General features: G+C 56.0%; 1 protein-coding gene across 3 annotated transcripts in view; it reads right to left on the reverse strand.

The window, feature by feature from the left end:
• Window positions 1-16,066, reverse strand: part of SHC3 (SHC adaptor protein 3) — a 104,523-nt gene that overhangs the window by 39,578 nt on the left and 48,879 nt on the right. For all 3 annotated transcript variants that reach the window (XM_060610247.3, XM_060610245.3, XM_060610248.3), the window contains 3 exons: window positions 5,426-5,489; window positions 3,271-3,390; window positions 514-567 (listed from right to left, as the gene is read on the reverse strand). In XM_060610247.3, coding sequence (XP_060466230.1) covers window positions 514-567; window positions 3,271-3,390; window positions 5,426-5,489 — 238 coding nt within the window. The remainder of the gene's footprint in view (window positions 1-513; window positions 568-3,270; window positions 3,391-5,425; window positions 5,490-16,066) is intronic.

A 16,066-nucleotide genomic window follows, 5' to 3' on the forward strand; every position in this document is an offset into this window, starting at 1 on the left:
CATTCCCATTCTGCCTTGCCCCCTCTCTCTCCCTCTCTCTCTCTCCCTGCACTCCCTCCCTGCTGGCAAAGCAAACCAGTAAGACTACAACATTAAATGTGGGTAGAAAAATTCCAATTTCAAACATCTATGAATAAACCAGACTAAGTCAACTCACAGGCTTCGCGTAGACTTCAACCGCGAAACCGAAGGGCCCTGCCGGAGCCCAAGAGAAAAAAGGAACGAAGCAGGACCCACAGTGACCCACAGTCATCAGACGGGGCGCCTGACGGCTGACACTGGGGCGCGGTCCCAGGACCTCTTCAGAAAGCCAGTACTTGGAGGACTTTTGACCGCTTTGGGCTAATGGAACGAGAACTAATGGTGGTCGAGAAGGGCTTACGGAACCAGGTGGGGGGAGAGCTGTCATCACGGTTACCTTTCCCGATCGTGCCCTAGAACGCACCCCTGGGAGGAAGGCCCCTTCTGGAAAAGTCCCAATGAGAGCAAGGGAAAGCAGCCCTGGGCACTTACCGGGTCTCCCCCGGAGGCAAACGAGATGGACTGCATGTGGTGGTTGGCGATGATCTGCAGGCCCAGGACAAGAAAGGAGACACGTCGTTAGTGCCCGCCCCACGTCCTGGAAAAGCCACCGTCTGTCGGCAGGCGATACGACGAGGTTTCCTGAGAATCCGCAAAACTGGTACCCGGCGCAAATAAAGGGATGGAAGTCGTCACACCAGCTGACCGCCGGTGGGCTTTCCCCACACTTGAGCTGCTCACTCAATGAGCTCCCTTGAGGCAACCCTTGAGGGAGGAACCACGGCCGCTGCCCGTTTCACAGATGGGAAGCCCGAGGCTGAAGGACCACAGCTAACGGGGGTCCTCTCAGAGAAGGAAAGGGTCTCACCCCCACACGGAAACAGGCCACTGGTGCTATTTCTGCTGTGTCCCAGGCACTCTTGCGACCGGTTCCATCGAGGCAAAGGCCAGGGAGGACATTCCAAGTCAGTATTAAACCCGGAAATTTCCATTAGCTTTACAAACGGCAGCGGAATTCAGTAGACAGTAAATTAGAAGCTGCCCTAAATTTAAGCTGCGACGTAAGTTTCCCATGCTATTTTTATAATGTCAAAGACAATGGAATGACCTTGAATTGAATTCCGGGGTGGAAACAGTGGCCCCATCTCCATCACACCATCACCAGGTTTATTCCCGCACAGCCCCTCAGGCCTTTGGTGGCGGGCAGTCGGAAATTAACGGAGGTGAAATCCCACCGTGCGAGGAGCTTCCCGACTGTGCTCCCGAGACGCTCGAAGCAAACCTGTGTCTGAACTGGGAGAAAACCATTCGTTCTAAAATGCCAAAATGGCATGTGCAAAACCACTCGCGATCTAGAAAGACCTGAGCATATAAATGGATGGAAACAAGGAAGCCACTCTGGAGCCTGTACCAACCCGGCCGGATCCAGCTGCCAGCGGCCGCTTGCAGCCTTCTGGAAGCTTCCTGCCTCCAGCCCCGGGGCAGGGGGCTCCCAGGAGGGCAGCAAAGCACCAGCAATCCCCCCACACGAGGATAAACTTCGAAAAGGTGTTGATTTCTGCTTAGTTTTTGCTTATAAGACAGCCCTCATACTGGAGTTTGGAAACTGAAGCAGGTATTATAATTGAGGGGAAAAAGCAGAAATCCTTTTGGTCACGACGTGTGGCTGTTGCTGTATCACTGTATCTCAGACCTTCGGAAAAGATGGGAGATTAAATGGAGTTTTGAGCCGGTGAATCTCGAGCAGGTGTTTTTGGCCAAGGGAGGTTCGAGGAACGCTCGGCAGAGGAGAGCGGCCGGGACTTTTACGGTTGCTCTGCACGGGGGAGGGCAGTGTCCGGCCAGGACTCCTCCTAATTTGCAACAGCCAGGCCGCCACGGGACAGCCAGGGGCGTGAGCGGGGGCTGGCGCCCACCGTCCCGGGCCATGTTCCTATCATCCCAGAGGGTGTCCCCCGCTCCTGAGCCCAGCCCCACACCCATGCTCCACAAACAGTGAGGACACAGCCAACCAGCCCCCAACCCCAGCACGGCCACGTCCCTTCCACTCCTCTTGAGTTTGTTTGTTTTTCTTAAGGGGGGAATGAGGTGTAATAGGCAGGGATCGGGACGTGAATCCCACAGAATTGAGGGCCACGGCCTGAGGATCCCTAGAAACATAACAGCAATGGCCACACTGCGTGACAGTGGATATGGGCATGTGGTGCAGGGCAGAGGGGTCCCGCCTTGCAGCCCGGGGTCACAGGTGCTCAGCCCTGAGAGGGCCCCAGAGAAAGGCAGAGCCTGCTGAACCTTCCTAACCCACCCCCACCCCACCCGTCGGAAGGACCAACGTGAAAAGACAGGGATTATCTGTCGGGCAAGTGAGGAATGAATGGAGTAGGAGGCGGTGCCACTCGCTGACCTGGGGAACACCGAAGTCAATAAATATATTTGGCAACGCAAAGGTAACCCCAGGCAACCCCGGGAACACGGCCAGAGTCAGAGGTGTGCGGGTGGCCCATCTCTCTCCCCGTGGGGACGCATCCCATTTCCAGCTCAGGCCACCGGCAACGGAGCCCCGGGCTGCACGGGGAACACGCCCTTTTACGCGTCTGGGCGTCTTCACCTGCTGGTACCCAGGACAGCCACTGAGACACCCACTGTTCCAGCGGACAGAACGGAGGCCCGAGAGACCTAAGACACACGCTGCCGAGAGGCCAGCATCACACACGGAACCCGCCCCAACGATCGCCACCGCCGTGCGGCCTCGGCCGGCGAGCCGCAGACGTCCCGCACCGGGCGGACTCCCTCCCGTATGCCGCGTGCAGCGACCTAGGACGCCGTCAACCGCGAGTGGCTCCAGATGAGGAACCGCTAAGACAGAAAAAATCTGGCCCATTAAACCACGAGGTGCCATCCACTTCAAGGATGACAAAATGAGGAAATGAGACGTGGGCTGCGGAGTCCAAGAAATACGGTGTAAAAGGAAGGGAAAGACGGGCAAGGAGATGAGGAGTCCGTGGCAAACACATGCACCTGCTTCTACACTGCAAGTCCCTCAATGACTTTAGACGTTACCCTTAAAAAAAAAAACGGTAATTTGCAGCAGATTCCAAGAAAACCAATTCTACCTATCATTCCGTGGGCAACCGTTCAAAGGGGCCAAAGTTTGCAGGCTAGTAAAGATTTTAGACAAATGTTCTCTGCCAGACCCAGCAGAGCAGGCAACCTTGCAAAACACCCAAGGGGGCCCGGGCGCCTACAGACCTGTTTGGAGTCGGGCGTCCGCAGGTTCAGGCTGGCGGTGGACACGGTCAGGGAGATGTTCATGCCCGCAAACTGGAGGTTGCTCTTGCCCAAGATGCTGGACAGCATTTTGCTGGGAGGCTGTGAAATCAAGCGGCCAGATTTTAGCTTCCGATTCCGGAGAGGCCGCGCTGTCACAGCCTCTCTGTTGTTCCCGTCTGCTGCACCCCCAAGCCCCCACCTTCCCGCCCTCACTGGCCACGTGAAGGAGGCTGTGCCACGAAGGAGCCGGTAGGCGGGATCCAACAGGAGCACACAGATTCTGGGACTCGCAACAGGCAGCCACAAACACGTCATAACACGTCATGTGCACACGGGGGAGGACCCTCGGGCGTCAGCACCGTCCGCGAGCAGGCAGCTCCCGTGGGGATGGGTCTCCTGTCACTCGTAAGCCCAGGAAAGGGCCACGGGCCAGTGCTCACAGCTTCCAGGCTCAGATACTGGTTCCAGCCCCCCGGGAGCTAAATGGCAGAGCCAGAGGAGCAGGGCGCAGCTCGAGGGGCCGATGAACATCCCGCGGAGTCTCGAGACTGCTCACTGCTGGGGGCCTTGGGCCGGAACGTCCTCCAGGCCGGTGCTCACACGGACGGCCCGGCCCAGGGACGGACTACCGGGCTCAGCTCAGTTAAAATCCTTGGCACAGGGCCCAAAGGACTGTGTTTCCCCACCAGCCATCCCTGCCCGCCGCCCCCCCAACCCCCAAAGGCCAACACTTGTATCTGGGTCCAGGGCCCCCAAGCCATCTTCCCTGTCAGATTAGAACACGCCCTCTTTTGATACGCTAATTACCGCTGGTTCTTAAGCCGTTTTTAATCTGACAGAGCTGTTTACAAATAGAGAGGCCTGGGCCCCCGACCCCCGCGATTCTGATTAAGTCATACCCCAGGCCATCAGCCTTGTTTCTGCCACCCTCACCGGGCTCTGAAAGAGGACGCTCCCTAGCTCTGTCCTCAGACCCCCTCCTAGTGACCCTACGTGACAGTCAAGATTCAAATTTCTCTGCCTGAAACCCAGCTGCCTTACAGCTTCGCGGATGTCCCCGAGCTATAATGACAAAACCCACCCAGGGCAGGGGGTGTCAACAAGCCGGCCACCTGCCTGCAAACCTCAGCCCCAGGACGGATTCGGGGACATCAGAGGTAACGCCTCATGACAGAGCAATAGAGTCCGGGCACAGACAGTCCTGACAGTGGCTATTTAGTTCTGTACCTGCCAGACTTCTAACCAGAGAGGTTTTCTGAGCTTTCTCTTAATCCACTTTCTCCCTGGCCGTCTAACCATCTCCAGAGTGAAAAAGTCAAACCCAAGGTTGAATGCATAGTCCCTGGAGCCGGGTGACATGGGCCTGAGCCCAGCCTACCCCTACGCACATCTCTGCGCCTCAGTTTTCATCACCTGTAAAATGGGGATATCCCGTGGCGCTCTGGAGCTGGTTGTACTGGCTAATGAGAGACAATTATTAAATTTTTAGGAATTTTGGGAGCTGGCCGTTAAAAACAGCTGCTATGAAAAGTTAATTTACGTAAACTTACAAACAAATAACTTACATTAAAAAAAAAAAAAGACAACAAGTACTCAAAACTCCTCACTTCCCAGCTGCTTTTGCTACGTTACCGGTCACCTGTGCCGCTCAGGCCTTTGTGCCCGCTGCACCTGTGAACCAGGTGGAAACACCGTGAGATGACATGTCACTGCGCGTCCTCGGGGAAGTCGCTAGAGCCTGGAAGGGGCCTGGCGGAAGCACGTATGCCACGGAAACTGGCAAACGGGACAGATGAGCGGCTTCGTACTCTGAACCCTGAGGGCCGCTGGTTAAATTTAGCAGCACGGCACCCGGGTGTTCACCACCAACTGTTCTAGCGAAGAGAACTAACGCCCATAGAGGCTTCGAGGGGCACCAGCCCCGTCTTCCGTGCCGTCTCCTCACCGTCTACAGGTCTGGGCCAATGGGGCACAACTGGGCGCTGACTTGCCGGCCGTCCTGCCAACCCCAGGGCAGGGGGACCCCGAGCTCCCATCGCTTGGAAACTGCCGACAGCCAGGTGGTGACAGGGGGCCCTGACGGGCGGGGCGTGACCGCAGGTGCTGCGTGGGGAGGCAACACAGAAGACAGTACCTTTCTCTTCCTGAAGGCTCCCTTGGCGCCAGGGACGGCTTCGCAGACGCGGCTGATGGCTTCCCTTAAGGGGGCAGGAAGAGAGATCCATTTGTCACATCAGTCAGGATCCTGCAACCAAGAGACCACACGCGCGCGTCCCCAGGGGAGACACCTGCCCGTGCAGTTCAGCGTAGACAGCGCGACTCCCCATGCGGTGGTCACCCGGTTCCCTCTCTGGCAAACAGAACCGCGCAAAATGCGACCAGGTCGTCCTGAACCTCCCGCTGGCAGTGCCCTAGTGCCTCCTGTTGGCGTGGCTGTATCCTAACAGTGTGACGGGTGTCGACGCCACAGTCCGTCTTACGCTGGGCTGGGATTCCGTTTAGCGGACCGTTACCAGGGCACGTGGTCTCCCGGATGTTCCCTTCAAGGCCACGGTCCCGGCCCTGACCAAGCACCGCTACGGGTCACCACCCTTCCAAGGTGAATCAGAATGTTATCAGAAGAAATTTGGCTTTCTGAGTATCATGTCCAGCGTCTGCAGTTAGTAAATATCACAAAACCAAGAGGGTTCTGAAGGCGGAGAGGCGCTCGGGTGATAGACAAATGAGCAAGAAATAAGGTCTGTGCCGGGCAGTCCCCGGAGCACCCGTTTATTGAGCAGCTACCACGTGCAGGTGCTGCCCTGAGGAAAGGAGGCAAGGAGGGCCCTAGGCCTAGGGGCACCTGGCTGCAGAGGGTTCGCCCGGGCAGGACACCTCGGGATGTGGGGAGGGTGCGAGATGGACCGGCTGGAGGCCGCTGGGGTCCAGATGCTGGGCCTCCAGGCGGGGAGGACGTGCTGGTAGCAGGTGCTTGAAAGCAAATGGCTCAACTCCGGGAGCGGGCCTCAGTGGGTAATGACAGGGATACGCCAGAGGGGGCTCCAAAGTCAGGAGCCCAGAAAGGGGATGGGTGAACGTGTCAGCCCCCTCGTGGGGACGGACACAATCGTAAGAGAGCACAGGAAGAAATAAACGGGGATTTGGACACACCACCGGACAAACAGGGTAACGGGTCCTCAGAAACATTCTGCAAGCTTTCTACGTGAAATACTTGAAATCATTTTCTATCATCTAGAAATCTAATCCCCACCACAAGATAATGCTCTTAAGAGAGATCTGTCCTTGTCAAATTACCATTCAGGTGAGGCTCACATTTGCCATTGAATTCACTGCAGAGAGTGGGGAGAGACTATTCTAGAAACTCAAATACCGTGAAGGCTGTAGCCTGAATCACCATGACTCAGACAAAGTTCCTTTAAAAGGCATGAATGTTTTCAATGTTTATCCTTAGCCATTTGTTTTATAATAATGTTCCAACTGTAGTTCTATCAAAATGATCACCCAAGTACCTTTTAAAAGGCAGTTCCTATTGAGGAAGGTCAAGCTGTCTCTTTATGGAACTATATAAACCCCAGCATCTCTATTTTCTCTGTCTAATTTAAAAACAAGAAGCAGCAGCAGCTCAGCACATCTCTGCACTGTGCTTGTTATGACACATTCGGCTGAGCAAAGCGCCAAAATCCGCGATGGTCCCAGCAGGCCGGGAAGATACCCCACGGCAGGAAGCTTTCTGTAGGTCTCTCCTAAAATATCCGTAACAAACATCGGATTTCTTTCCCGATCCACCAACGCGGGCGATGAGAGAAAGAAATCAGCCTTGGGCGACAGCCTCCCAAGAGGATAGCTGTCAGCGGGGTCACCTGTACAGCATGTGTCTGAGCCAGTGGGCCACGCAGGTCGGGCCACAGGCCTCCCTGGCTGCCCGTGTGCCACTTCTGTGGGGGAGGCGGACACAGCCCAAGAAGTCCATTCCGTCGAGCAAATCCTCCCCAAGAGACTCCGGCGGCATCCCAGGGCACATTCAGAGACTCCATCTTCTGTCCTTAAGATGTGCAAATGTCAGAAATTCCAGAAAGTTCTCTGAGCTCCACCACCCAAAAAAGTCCTAAGGATCCCCTGTGTGAGATTTACAATCCCCCAACGTGGTTGCAAATCAAGCTACTCTTCAGAAAAAAATGTCCTCTGTCCATCAGTTTGCTTCTAATGCTCCCACGATAACCTGCGTGCGTGTGAATTCTCACCACACGGAGGCTGATGGCGTCCGTCTCCCTTTGAAATAAGAATGTGGCGGAACGTAGTAACTGCCACACTTAGATGCCTGATGCTGACACAAGAAACTTTAACTCCACCGTCTGACTGCAAAGGTAACCATTCTCATCGTCCCTCTTTACCACCTAGCACAGCACGTTTTGGTGAACGGTACTGTCTCAACTTTTCATTCAGCAAAAATGATTTGGCTTTCTGTAATCCCACTGAGTCCTCGGGTCAGTCTCAGATGGCGGTGCACCTGTTTTTAATGGAGATCGCTCAACCGCCTGTTCAGCATGACCCCACTGGGGCGAGCCAAACTGTGACCTGAGAGCTCAGCTAACGGGAATGTGGACTCTCTGGCACGACCCCAGTCACCTGGGAGTAACTGAGCCTCACTCCATCCTGGTCCCACCATCTCTCCCATTCAGTATGAAGTTCTCATCATGAGAGCCAGCTCCTCCCACACGTCATACCTGTCACGCTGGAGGGCGGGATTTGAGAACTGGGTCCTTTGGAATCATGTAGCCCCACTTTTGTCCCCACTCAGCCATCTCAGCCTGCCCACCCCACCTCCCCAAACACACACACATTTCACAGACTAAAACAATAAATAGTAGGTGTCCCAAGTGGTGATTTCTGCCATCAGGGGTTTATGTTCTAGCAGGCGGAGGGGCAATAAATAAACACGTGGAACGACAAAGTGCGATCCACTTCATGAAGAACCAAAAAGGAGAGACATACACAGTGAAGGGTAGCCGAAGACGCCACCCCACACAGGCCATGCCGGCAGACGGAGTATTCTGAGCTGAAGGCCACGGAGAAGTAGCAGGCCCCAGAAGAGCTCTCTGCCCTCCCGCCATTTGCCCAAAAGCAGGTCATAAATCTGTACACACAGCCTGTGCCCCTCTCCACAGGGAGGAACAGAGGTGAGCCACAGCAGCCCTGAGACACAGCAAAGGAACTTGGGCTGCAGCTAGCTCCCCCTTCCCATCAATTCCCCCCACCCCACCCCACCCCTGTCCACGCACTTGCCTCCCCACATGTCAACAAGGGGTTCTCCAACAGGGTCCCCCCTAGAAACCCCAAATTCTTTTCCTGGGTTTTGTCACTTCCCTATGGATTTCTTGTTCTTTGGTAAGATGTGAGATAAGCCCAAGTTCTAACCACTTCTTTGAGTTACTCATCACTGAGTTTCCCTGCCTGCATGTGTACTGTATACATTCATCACCTGTTTCCCTCCTGTTAGTCTGTCTTTTGCCTGCCTTATCTGCAGAACCCTAGCCAGAGAACACAGGAGGACAGAGTGAAAAAGTGTCTTCCTCCCGTGGAGTGACAAATACGGTAATACATACATACCCAAGGGGGACAGAATGACCAGTGAGTGGTGTTTCAGTGTCTGGGCAGCATTCAGGAAAAAAATCACACTGAGTTTCCATCTTGCACCTTATATGCAAATAAATCCTAAATGGATTGCAAACTTAACTTCAAGGTAACAAAACCATAAAAGTACTTAAAAAAAAGGAAAAAACCTGGGAGGAATTTTTTTATATTATCTTTGAGTGGAAGGATGATACAAATCTTGAACATAAAAGGAAATATTGACACACTCCAGAGCATAAAAATAAAATTTTATGCAGAAAAAAAACCTGTAACATTTCATAGTCAACAAGTTAATTACCTTAATATAACTTAATAAGGAAAATATCAAAAACCCGATGCAAAATGTTAAAAGATACAGAGTTCACAGCAAAGGACATACAAACAGCTCTTGGAAATAGGAACAAATTCTTGGCTTTACTCAAAATAAGATTATAAACTAAAGCCTATGCTAACATGCCACTTAAACAGCCAAAGGTTCGAGCTTGAGACATTATAAGAAAGCCCCGCATGTGGGTAAGAAGCAGTTCAGCACAGCCTCTGTGGGGCAGACTGGCCTCATCCTAGGAGAACGGGACTTGCACAGACCCTCCATCCAGCAGACCCACTCCCGGGAACCTACAGTCTAACACCTCGGAGGCGGGCCAGAGGCCCTGGGCATACCACCACTGACTGCAGCCAGGTTGTTAATAGGATGGAAAGCACTTGGTGGCTGTCACAAGAGCCAGCTCGATAAATGACAGCAACTCCTCCAAAGAGACCACCAACACGGTGCTGGTGATGGTGCCTTCTGTGCCCTTAACCCTCTCCCTCCAAGCCAGGTCTTGTTCCCACAATCTGCCCTGCAAATTCCAACACCCGCCACAGCCCCAAATGCAGTGGGCAATGTGCCACCCTCAGCTGACGCTCCTCTGACGTCTTCTGCCCTCCTGGGTGCTCTTTGCCAGTTTCTCGCCTTCCTGTGATGTGGCCACAGGACTCCATCCTGCCCACCTCTTCTCTGTCCTCTGTGCAACTCGGACAAGTGGACGAACAGGGTACAGTCCGAGAACCAGTTCACTGCCCCCAACTCCTGTCTCCGTGCACGCAGGGGCCCAGCTCCTCCCTGGCCCTGCATGAAGCCCCAGACACAACCCGTATCTAACGCACCCACTTTCGGACGAGAAAATGTCCCCAGTCACTTATAAGTTACTCTATTTTCAGTAATAAAGATATCCAGCCCAGCATAACAGTAAAAACTCTGAACGTCATTTAAAAGCAGAGCCCTCCTCCCCCGCAGCCAAGGAAAGAAGGCTCCTCCAACCTTCTAGCTGTAGCGTCTGACCCCTTGGCTGGGTGGGGCGCGGGGTTGTGTGAAGAGAGGTCGTCAGGTGCACGCGGCAACCCCACCAGCCCCGGGGCTGGGCCCCCGGCGGGACTGAGGGCTGCATCTGGCTCCTTGATCCTTTGGAAGGCCCTCCCCTGGGAATAAGTGGGTGCCTGTGCTGTGAAATGGACAGTGTTGGTCCTTCACCCACCCACACACCCATCCCCTCCGCCGTCCACACCCATGGGGCAGCTGTAACCCTCTTGCGGCTGACGGGGCCTCAAACTAGCAGGAAACCCTCGGGATGGATCCCGTGGGCTCAGGGCCCACATGAGGTGCCCCCTGACCTTAGCCCTTTAGCCTGGTCGCCAGCAGGAGGCCGTCAGCAACGCCCACTCCTGGTATGGAGACCATCAGTGCACTGGGCCTCCCGGACTCTAGTGACAGGTGCCAGTCTGTGTCATCTCCATGAAGCCCCTCACTCTGTCTGAAGTGAGAAGGAACCACCTCGCCTCTCTCTGGTGGGGGACAGGGGTGGGATCACAGGGCTCTATGCCTGCCAGGCAGAAACTGCCTCCTTATCAGGCCCCTTGTCCTGCGGTTCTTCTGTGCTGGGTGCTGGGCAAACAGCAGCAAAACACATTTCCACCGCCATCTTGTCTTCCCAGGCCCTGTCGGGTGACCCCACGCCTCAGCCTGTCAGGACTGCTGGAGCTGAGCCCTGGGGCCTCTGCGGTTCCCCGGCCTGCACTCGCCGTAAGGGGTCCTACCGTCTGCTCCAAATACCTCGCTCATCTTTACGTCCAGCCCCCATGTCTCCTCCAGTGCCTGGACTGTGGAGACCATTCCCACACCCAAGTGACGACTCCACCGTGTTGTTTCAAGCCTTCTCAGATGTCACGCTTCAAACCAAGCCTCGACTGCCCCCCCCAAGAACTTCCTGCCCCGCCTTGTCTTCCCTGGGGCAACTCCTCGGGACCACGGTCCACAGGGCTCCCCCCATCCCACACTAAGGAGCCGTCTATGATCCTGGAGGACCACCCCACACCAAACCCATCCCCTCCCGACCATCGAGGACCAGGCAAGACAGTGTGTGTTCTCAAGAAACGTGTGGAGGAGAGCAGGGGTACGTGGGAGAGTCTAGAAGGAGACGACAGCTGTTGTGCGCTGTGCACTGTTTACTACTCGAGCACAGACCCGTCGTTCAGAGAAAGAAGGCAAGGGCACCTGCCAGCAAGGAAGCCTCCATGCAAAGCGGGCTGGAGGCCAAGTGAGGGGAGAGCAAGATACCATGAGAAAACGCACGTTGGATCCAGGCCCAGAGAGGAGCGCGACGCACGGTGGACGCGTGAGGTGCGGCCACACAGAGGGATGTGCCGGGAGGCGACAGACCGTCAGATCTGCAGAGCCGTGCAGGGCGGGGGGTTCTGACCCGGAGGTGGCTGAGGACTGACAAACCACAGAGGCCCTTCAAGCAGGCTGACGAGACAGACACAGAGTTGAATGGACATTAGCCGCTGTGTGTGGGACAAGGCAGTGGCTGAGAAATGGCAGGCAGGGAGGCCAGCGAGATGTCAATGGCAGAAGCGACAGAGCAGACCCTTGGGGAAGACACCCGGAGGCCTGCCTAGCTGTGGCGAGTGACGCCCAGGTGGTCCTGTCAGGGGACGGCGGCCTCTCTGCCTTCCAGATGACCATCTCCATCCCGCAGCCATGAGACACGGGTGGGCGACGCAGAGCCACACAGCCGGCCACGCAGCGAGGACGGAGTCGGGAGGAAGCGGCGTCCCCTCATGCCGTCCACGGGCACCGCCGGCCACCCAGAGCCTCCATCCGGCACACGCAGAGTTACACGTGAATCTCAGACACCGGAGACACTTCAACCTTAACTTCTCGAAAGTAATTTCCCCGCGATGGGTTGAAACTGCCTAAATCTTCCAAAGTTAAGCGTGTCGCACGTAGGTCGCAAGCGTAAGAGGAGCCGTGAACCCGGAGATCTGTGCGGCACTCGAGAAACCAGGGCGCAGCCAACCCAACCTCGCCGATGCCTCACAACCTGCGGAGTCACCCGAGACCTCATAACCCCGACGGTCTCAAGTGTGTGCTTTGCCTCCCACACACGTACACAGTAGGCGCCAATACCTGCCGGCTGATGATGACCAAACGTGCAGAAGCAACAGACCCTGTAAGTTCTCATCAAACCCAAGAGGAAACCAGGAATGAGGCTCCTTAAGGAGCGAGCCCCGTGGGCGAGCATCTCACGAAGATGAGCCCGCGGGAATGAGGGGAACGTATGGACGCAAGAGTAATGCCCACCTGTGGCAACACTGAGGCTGATATTCCTTTTGGTTAGAAGAATGAAGCTTAGGGATGCCTGGGTGGCTCAGTCGGTTAAGCGTCTGACTTCGGCTCAGGTCACGATCTCACAGTTCGTGGGTTCGAGCCCCGCGTCAGGCTCTGTGCTGACAGCTCAGAGCCTGGAGCCTGCTTCGGATTCTGTGTCTCTCTCTCTCTCTCTGCCCCTCCCGTTTGCACCTGCCTCTCTCTCTCTCTTTCAAAAATTAAAAAATAAAATAAACATTAAAAAAATTTTTTAAAAGAATGAAGTTTAAAGTTGGCTTGAGGTCACAAGGAGTGTCACAGACATCCTTGACAGATTGGGGGGGCGGGGCTTGCTTTTGCCTCACAAACACGTTCCCTGATTTCCTCTTCCCTTTAAAATTCCCACTGTTGGGTTAGAAAAAGCCTGCTTCCAGCCCACGGCTTCGAGATGCTGATGAGCCGAAGGCAGGACCGACGCATGCCCTGGAACTGCTCACCTAGACAGACACAGTTTCGTAAGGTGGACAAGTCCGCATGCGGTCGGGGTGGGGCCAGAGGGTGTCACTGCCTTCAGGGCGCCACAGGGTGTGGCTGCCCCACAAGCGAGGAGTCCACAGGCCCGCAGAAACCCTGCACTTCGGCCCCTGCTACCAGATTTAAGAGCCCCTGATCTTTCTGCAGAGATGCGTTTTCTGAGATCAAGAGTCACAGGTACAGAACCCGACTCCATTGACAACTGCTCCCTGCTGGCAAGGCAGGAGTCCGGGAGAGACAGGCGCACAGGACCCCAAGGCCTCTGGCCCTCCGGATGCACCTGCGAAAACAGAAGGGTCGCTGCAGGGTCTCTTCCATGAGCTCTCAAGGTACAGCCTATCATGCACACACACCTGGAAGGCAGGACCGTTCGTACTGGCATCATAGTTGGGGAAATGGAGGCAGGAGAGTTCAGCCAGATGCCCTGGGCCACACAATTAGCAAGCGCCTGCTCCTCGGAGCCCAGGGAGCGGGACACTGGACCACAAATCCCCGGCTACAAAGCCCGGCCGCGTGGGAGGGGCACAGACGACCGCTAGCCTGTGGACTCCGGGGTCCTTGCACCTGCTCCCCAGCAAGGCCACGCACAACGGGACTTAGGCTCCGTGGTCCTCACAGAATCACGAGACCCTGGACGTCCTAGGTGCCGTTAGAAGCCACCGGGAGCTTGAGGGGTGTGCCCCACGGCTGCCGTGGGGGCCAGAAACCAGGGCCGTCGTGTCCAAGAACGTGCCTCGGGGGATACAGAAACCGCGTTAACCTGTGCTCCGCGGATGCACCCAATGACGCGCACGAATCCTAGCGTGATCGTGCCACAAGAGAGGTCAGATGGAAGGGTAGGTGCTGTGTGCTCCCAGTTATACGTGAAATGCCGGGAAACGCAAGTAATCTGTAGAGACGCAGCCGTGGTGGCCGGGGCTGGGTGCGGGGGGTGGGGGGGTTGCTGCGGGGTCCCCTGAGGCTTGGAGCAGGTCTCCATCACAGTCCTAAGCCATCACCTGGGGGCGCCTGTCCTGTCCCGTGCTGGAGCCCAGGAGCCTGAGGGCCACCCCCACACAAGCGCCACCCCCCCCCCCCGTGAGCTCCGCAGGTGGGAGGGTGCAGGTCTCAGCCAGCAGCTCAAACCAGGTACACACAACAGGAGAATCTCACGTGCGACCCTGTTCAGCAGTCGTGTGCCACGCAGACGTGGCCTCTGGGATTACTTTCCACACATTATGACATTTTGACCCTTTAAAAAACCCTTCCTGGCTGGGGAGAGATGTCCCCCCGCCCCCACCACCCGGGACCGGCCAATTCTTAGCAAAGGGCCCAGCCCAGAGCTCGCCTGTGATGGGCAAACCCACCCTCCCGGAGCCAGGCCTCCCGTGGCTGGCCGTGCACCTAGGAGGCACCATCCCTCTGCCTAAATTGTCCCAGGGGCCAGGGCCAGGCAACTGGGGACACCCCGCAGCTCAGAGCCCACTGAGATTGTCCAAACTGGCCGACCCCGTGCCGGTCGCCCTGCCCTGCCCCGTCTTTCCCACAGAAGCTCCGTGAAGCCTCTGGCTGGGCTCTCCTCTCCTCCCGTCCTCTCCTCCTGCCCATCCTGGCCTCCCGCGCGGCCCCGCTGAGTGCTGTCCCTCCTGTCTCTGCATTTTCCTAGCTTCTTCCGGGTAGGTTCTGGCGGCCGCACCTGACTGACCACCAGATATCAGCAAAGAACAGGCGCCCAGTGAGTTCCCATCAAGCTTTAGGGAATGAAAACAAGAATATGATCTTCCCATGATTAGCCATGTGTTGGGGAACATTCCTGAAATGCCATCAAAAGTCTTCAGAGAAAAAAGCAAGACCCTCCATCTGTCACTGTCCCCAAGCTCCAGACTCTGGGCTTGCTCGGAATGGAAGCCCTCTTTCCCATGAGCGGGGACGGAGGGGACACGTTTAGGGTTCATCTTCCCTTGTCTGTTGCCGATGAGGGCCACCAGGACAGGCAGGGTGCCGCGGGGAGGGGGTGCAGAGGGCTGTCCCCTCTCTCCGCAAATCACTCTTCGGTTCTTGCAGATCCAAGCTGGAAATTATGAATCCAGAACTCAGGTGACAATTCACCTTGCAAGTGACTACGTGTGGTGACATTTCAGCGCCCACCGGGAACGTGGCACAAGTTCAGGATTGGGAGGTTCAGTACGTGCGGGAAGATCCCATCACACGGACTCCTCCTCAGGGCCAATGCTGTCTTCCTGTATCTGACACTGAGAGGTTCTCGATCACTGCACCAAACAGCCCCTTCTGACTTCCATTAAGAGAAAATGTGAGGCACCGTGTGGCAGCAGGCTGGCCAGGGGCCCCGGCCACCCTGTGGCACACTGCAGTGGAGACGGGCTGGGGGCCGGCGGGCAGGCCGCCGCTCATGCTCCGCTCCGACCAGCTTCACAAGCCCACAGAAGGTACGCAGAACCCAGTCCCAAAGAGGCACATTGACTTTCCAAAAGAGGGGCGCAAGGCTCCACCCTCCCCCCAGGGTGTGAGCTATAGAAATGCCCCTCAAATCCCTGCACCGTCCGCCCCGGCAAGGAATAGACACACGCTGCTTTGCCAGTAAGACCTTGTGGATCCCGGCACGCACGGAGGTTCACAGGGGGTGGCTAGGGCACAACGTGAATGCTGCCCCCGCCGCCCAGCTCTGTGTGAGGCACTGTCTCGTGGTCTCTGAGGACCCAGTGGCACCATCCGTGAACCCACAGAGCGTCTTAACATTCACGGGGTGTGGCTCGGGGCAAACGCACGATAATGATCCATGTTCCCATCCGCAATATTCTAATCAAAGCCACGAAGACGCATCTTCCTTCACAGCCGAGAGAGGAGCTTGAACCGACGGAGGCGTAGGAAATGATCCTCAAATTGATTATTCAGCGCACCCCCGAACAACACAGGTGTGAGTTGCAGGCATCCGCCTGGATGTGGATTTTCTTTTACAAATACCGTACAGTCCTGTAAATGTATTTC

Source organism: Panthera onca, chromosome D4 (genome assembly GCF_046562875.1).
Source record: "Panthera onca isolate mPanOnc1 chromosome D4, mPanOnc1 haplotype 2, whole genome shotgun sequence".
Classification (NCBI taxonomy): domain Eukaryota; kingdom Metazoa; phylum Chordata; class Mammalia; order Carnivora; family Felidae; genus Panthera; species Panthera onca.